This window comes from Notechis scutatus, chromosome 4 (genome assembly GCF_049901735.1).
Source record: "Notechis scutatus isolate UNSWTSFEM ecotype Mainland chromosome 4, rNotScu1.2, whole genome shotgun sequence".
Taxonomy (NCBI): domain Eukaryota; kingdom Metazoa; phylum Chordata; class Lepidosauria; order Squamata; family Elapidae; genus Notechis; species Notechis scutatus.
In genome coordinates this window covers 77,795,560-77,801,559 of record NC_142012.1, presented here as the reverse complement: position 1 = coordinate 77,801,559, position 6,000 = coordinate 77,795,560, and the positions used below count along the sequence as shown (strand labels likewise).

Sequence of the window (6,000 nt, the reverse complement as noted above, 5' to 3'; positions counted from 1 at the left end):
TGTAATTAAAACTTAAATTAGTTAAATTGCATAATTATGTTCCACCTTTCCCTGAAGCTCCACCTCATCATAAAGTGCTCATAAAGAATTGTTAGAAAAGTTTGCAAGTATCTACAACTTTAAATAAAATAGATCATATTGAGGAACAGACATTACAGGAAATTCCTTTAAGTACTCAGTTAAGATGGGTCTAGATTTGTTTTGAATAACTAAATTAAACTAAGAATTATCCCTCTATTAGATATCAGTTAGTCTTCCCTCCAAACCTCAGTATAGCTTATAAAATAGTTAAAATGGTTACTTCAAGATCCTTCCAATAAGTCTTTCCCTACTTACGTCTTGGTGGGCGCTGACATGGTGGATTATAATTCATAGCTATTTAGTCCAATTTACAGTATCTACAAAATGGGGAAGGGGGAAGATTACATCAAAGTTAAGGTTAGTGACTCTTAACAGATCATTTCAACAGTTGCATTGCTTAAAAAAAAATTCATTGTCACAATTGAAAATATTTGTGTAACTCTTTATAAACTAAGCACCCTTTTGTCTGGGAACCTGCCTCAGCCCTGTGCAAAAACAAAGAGGCTGTCTTAGCTTCATGTATATCCAGGTAGTCCTTGACTTACCACAGTTCACTTAGTGGCTGTTCAAAGTTCCAACAGCACTGAAAAAAGTGACTTATGACCATTTTTCACGCCTGCTTTTGTGGCATCCCGATGGCCACGTGATCAAAATTCAGACGCTTGGCAACTGGTTACTTTATGACCCTTGCCGTGTCCCAAGGTCATGGGATCCTCTTTTGTGCCTTTTTTGACAACGAAAAACCAGTGGGGAAGCCAGATTCACTTACCAACTGCGTTACTAAGCTTCTCAACTGCAATGATTCACTTAGCCACAAAGAAAGGTGGTAAATTTCACTTAAGAAATGTCTCGCCTAGCCACAGAAATCCTGGGCTCAACTGTGGTCACAAGTCGAGGACTCCCTTTCTTATGTTTTGTCTCACATACACACACCCCTCAATCATATACACATGTATATATACATACACATATATCTCAATCAATCAATCCAAGTGCTGGGCTGCCTTGGCGGCAGGTTAAAGGGCATGGGGCAGAGCCCTCCCCATAGCCATCTTGCAGGCACCCTCCTCCCTGGCCAATGCCCACCTGGTGGAAAATGGGGGGGTGGGGTGGACTCAGCTGCTTCCAGGCCAAAAGGAGCCACAAAAAAGGGAAGGGACAGGGAGACACCCCCCAACTTCTTGGCTGGCAACCCTTAAAACAATACCGTTTCTCCAACAATACGGCCTCCCCCAATAGGAAGTCCCAGCATGTTTATAGGCATGAAATGAAATTAAGCCCCTCCCCCCAAATTAAGGCCTATATTAAAACATGTGAAATGGGGGGGAATGGTGGAGGGCTTGCCGTTAGGAAGCACTTTGTTGCACACCCAGATATGGTGCTGCCTGCGTTGACCCGATACAAAGTGCCCCACCAACGCGAGGTCAGCATCCAAGCCGTCGCCGCCCACCCACCCGAAGATGCAATGGGGGGAATTAAGTCACCCCGAAAAGACAACCTAGCCATTTTTTCGGGGCTCAAAAAAAAATAAGACCCGGCCTTATTGTATGAGAAACACAGTATCAAACGTAATAGATAACAACTTTCAATAATAGATACCAATAGATAACTGATAAGGGAGCTGGATGGAGTCCCTCATTAAATGGTTAGTACAAATGTGCATTGTCACCAGGGATGGGGGATTTATTCTTTTTTTCCCCTTTTTTATTCTGTTTTTCCTTTTGCTTTCATGTTGGGTTTTTTAGATCCTTGTAGGCTGCCTTGAGTAGCCATGCGCCAGTAGGGTGGCAATGTCAAATTTTCTAAATAAATTATATATTACAATATATGTATGTGCGTGTATAAAATTATCTGTTACAATATATATATGTGTGTGTGTGTGTGTGTGTGGCATTCAGCTTTGTTCGGGTATTTTCCCACGTCATTGTAGTTGTGCTTTTAAAGTTGTAGCAACGTTTTGGCAGAATCTCATCTGCCATCATCAGGCTTCTGTATAGTGTTCATCTGTATAGTGTTCATCATATTTAAAAGAAGCCTGATGAATACTAGATGAGATTCTGCTGAAACTTATATATATATATTCTATCTATCTATCTATCAATCTATCTATCTATCTATCTATCTATCTTAGATATATATATCTTAGATATATAACATATATATGTATGGTATTCAGCTTTGTTACATGTATCCCGTCATGAAAACTTTTAAAGTTGTAAACGTTTCAGCAGAATCTCATCACATCATCAGGCAAGCTAATACCATATACCAAACTTAAGAAAACATATATACATAATATATATATATATATATATCTTAGACTATATATGTGTATATATGTGTATATGTATATATATAAAATCATATATATATATATATATATATATATATATATATATATATATATATATATATATATATATATATACACACACACACACACACACACACACACACACACACACACATATAATTATATAAGATCATAATATATATATATACACACACACATATATGCACATATACATATAGGTACATATACACATCACGCACACAAATAGTAATGATGAAGAGCTTCGTAAAGAAGCCCAGGCAAGCCGGGCAGGGAAATTCGAGGTGGAGGCCCCCAGTATCCCAAACCCCCTGAGATCCTGCCTGCCGCCCCCAACCCGAAATAGAGGCGGGAGCCCCGTCCCCTTTCCTTCCGCCACCCACGAGGACAGCCACGAGGAAGCCCCGCCAGGCAACGCCCCAGGAACCGCCTCGCTTTGCCCCCCCTCCTTGCCCCCCACCCCCAGGACCGTTCGTTCCTCGGAGGGTTTCCCCGGGGTCTCTCCCCCAGTCCCCCGCCGCCGCCCCCCGCCGCCCCCGAGGCTTTGTGAGGCGCGGCCTGCTCCGCGGGGTCAGAGACCGAGCCACCCCGGCTGCCCAAGTTCCGGCCCACCCACCCCAGGGCGTGGAAGTCCGGGAAGGGGGGTCGGCCTGGCCCACTCCAGAGGGCTGGTTTTCAGGAGGGGCCGGAGAGTCTTCTTCGGGGAGGGGGGGCAAAGCCGCCGCCGTCGTCACCGCCGCGCCGCGAAATGTCACGAGCCCCGCGAGAAGGGCCCCCACCCTTCCCGCGCCGTTGCCGTGGCAACGGCGAGGCCCGGCGCCCCTTGCCGGCCTCCTACCTGTCTGGGCAGGGAAGGGGCGAGGAGGGAGCCTTTCTCTCTCTCACTCTCTCTCGCACCGCCGCCGCTCCCACTCGAAGGCCGCGCTGGAGGGCGAAGTGAAGGAGACGCCGCGCGCTTGCCAGCGGGCCAAGACCCCCCCTTCCCTCCCTCCCCCAGCCAACGACGGGGAAAGGTGGGCTGTCCCGAGCCGCGCCGGATTGAATCCTGTTCTTTCCGCGCCGCCCGAGGGGCCTCGCCGCCCTTGCCGGGAACTCCTGAGCTGATCAAAAGGGAGGGAAAATCGCTCCGCCGGAGGTGGGAAAAAGGCAAGGCAGAAAACGAGCGGAGGGAGCCGACTCATTCAGTCAGGCACCGGTGTAGGCAGCCCCTGGGCTGGGATGCGAGGAAGAGGGCGGGGCTCTGGGGAAGAAGAAAGCGGGAGGGGAGGGGGGAAGAGGGAAAGTAGCCCAGGCGAGTCGGGAGCTCGGTGCGCATGCGCTGGCACTGGTGGAGAGGGGAAACAGGTGGTACGGGGACGCGCGATTTGTTGAGCGTTTGGTGGCGTGTTTTTATTTTATTTTTTTAAAAAAATATTTTTAAACATAAGCCTGCTTTTCATTATCGCGCGGCATGCATAAGGTTATTTAATGATTCTGTTAATTTAATATTATTTGAGAGCATTTACACCAAGACAAATTCCTTGCGTGTCCAATCACACTTGGCCAATAAAAGAATTATATTCTGAATATTTTGCTCTTGCAAACTAAATGCACGAAAGAAAAAGACGGTTAAAAAGACAAGGTTTATACAGCCAATACAGTATGTTGCCTAAGAGCTTTGTGTGAGATGAGGTTGCAAGAAAAGAAAAAGAAAATCCACAAAACGCAGGTGTGTCCATTCAGTGCTGGAAATTGCAACGCCACGCCCCCCAAAGCACGAGAGAGAAATGAAAGGGCCTTCCTGTTAGATACCCACTGATATGCCTTCTATCAGGTATTGGAAGGTGTCAAAATCTGCAAAATAAGAGGCATTGCTTTGCAAACAAAGCTCTTCCCACCCCACCCCCTTGTTTTTATACATGTACAGGAGGGTTTTTGCCTGTACAAACAGGCTGAGGCTTCAAACAATGATGCACACACGCACACATGCATTCCTTTACAGCTTTTGGCACTCCCTGCAGATGCCACTGCCTCCAGGAAAGACCAAAATCGGTATTTGCCTTTGCCTCTCTGGAAGAATACTAATGGGCGAATACTGTTGCCGAAGGAAGTTGTTGCAGTGCAAAAAGTGTACAAGTGGGAACAGGCTGGTTTATTTTCAAGCTACATAATGGAAGAGAGACCCTCAAGGCCAAGCAAGGGAGGCTGGGCGTCAGCCTGGTTCACAGGCCCCCTGGGCCAAGAGCCACATGACCGGCAATAGGAGGCACATCGCAGGCATAGAGAAGCAGCGAAAGGCAACATTTTCTTGGTTAAAAACCAAAGCGGAAAGAATTGGGCAAGGAAGCACCAGGTACTCTACCACCTCCAGTGTTAAAACACGAGAACCCAACAAGAGACAGGCTGCAGGGTCTGCAGAGAAGCCTAGGTTATGCAAAGCAGCACACATGGCTTTAATCTGTACTTCAGGTTGAAGAGAGTCACATGAGCACATCTGAATGCAATCTTTAGCGGAATTGTTGCGTTTCAACGGAAGTGGATCCATATGCCACGATGTAAAAAAAAAAGACGTTGAGACTCTAGAAAGTGCAGAGAAGAGCAACAAAGTGGATTAGAGGACTGGAAGCTAAAACATATGAAGAATGGTTGCTGGAACTGGGGTATGTCTAGTCTGATGAAAAGAAGGATTGGGGGAGACATGATAGCAGCCTTCCAATATCTCAGGGGCTGCCCCAAAGAAGGGGGAGTCAAGCTATTCTCCAAAGCACCTGAGGGTAGAAAGCAACGGATGGAAACTAATCAAGGAGAGAAGCAACCTAGAACTAAGGAGACATTTCTTGACAGAACAATGAATCAGTGGAACAACTTGCCTCCAGAAGTTGTAAATGCTCCAACACTGGAAGTTTTTGAAAAGATGTTGGATAATTATTTGTCTGAAGTGGTACAGAGTTTCCTGCCTAAGCAGGGGGTTGGACTAGAAGACCTTCAAGGACCCTTCCAACTCTCTTTATTCTGTTCTATTCTAAAGGCTGTGAATGCTCCAACACTGGAAATTTTTAGAAAGGTGCTGGATGCAACGACTGGATCTGAAAGAATGATGGAATGCAGCCAGGTGGATCCCCGGGAGGAAGGGATTATATTCCAGAGGATTAAGAGGCAACTCAGCCCAGATGTTAGACAAGAGAAAGAGGGAGAAGACAGACCTCTCCCTAACAGTTTACAGAATGCATGGCAAGGCAGATAGCGGAGTTCTCAGTCGGGCAAAATGGTGTCTATAGCTGCGAAACGATACAAAACTCCGCTGGGAAGAATTGCCGCATGTTATTCTAGGTTTGGGGGGCAGAAACAAAGAAACTTAAGAAGCCCCAACCCAGTGACAAAAGTGGGAAATATCCTTTTATATCATCTGGCTGAAAGACAGCTGTTGCACCTAAGGGGAAGATAAGGAGTGCCTTCCTACAAGATGAGCAACCTGAGGGCTGCAGCCAGTCGGTTCAGCAACCATTCAGTTACGATGGCACTGGAAAGACATGAACTTGCTCCCAGGGCTGGGCGTCCAAAATTTCAGCAAGGGTTTCTCTGCCCGGTTGCTGGGTAGTCGTGGCCAT

At 46.4% G+C, this 6,000-nt stretch overlaps 1 protein-coding gene across 4 annotated transcripts in view; it reads right to left on the bottom strand.

Moving 5' to 3' along the window:
• VDAC2 (voltage dependent anion channel 2) overlaps positions 1 to 3,393 on the bottom strand; it is a 17,243-nt gene extending 13,850 nt beyond the window's left edge. The window contains exons 1-2 of one of the 4 annotated variants that reach the window (XM_087963867.1): positions 3,252 to 3,393; positions 337 to 398 (exon numbers count right to left, since the gene is read on the bottom strand). In XM_087963867.1, coding sequence (XP_087819993.1) covers positions 337 to 373 — 37 coding nt within the window. In that variant the 5' untranslated portion in view covers positions 374 to 398; positions 3,252 to 3,393. Of the gene's footprint in view, positions 1 to 336; positions 399 to 3,029 lie in introns of all 4 variants that reach the window. The other 3 variants (XM_087963869.1, XM_087963870.1, XM_087963871.1) reach the window with 3 other exon arrangements.
• Positions 3,394 to 6,000: the final 2,607 nt, after the last annotated feature.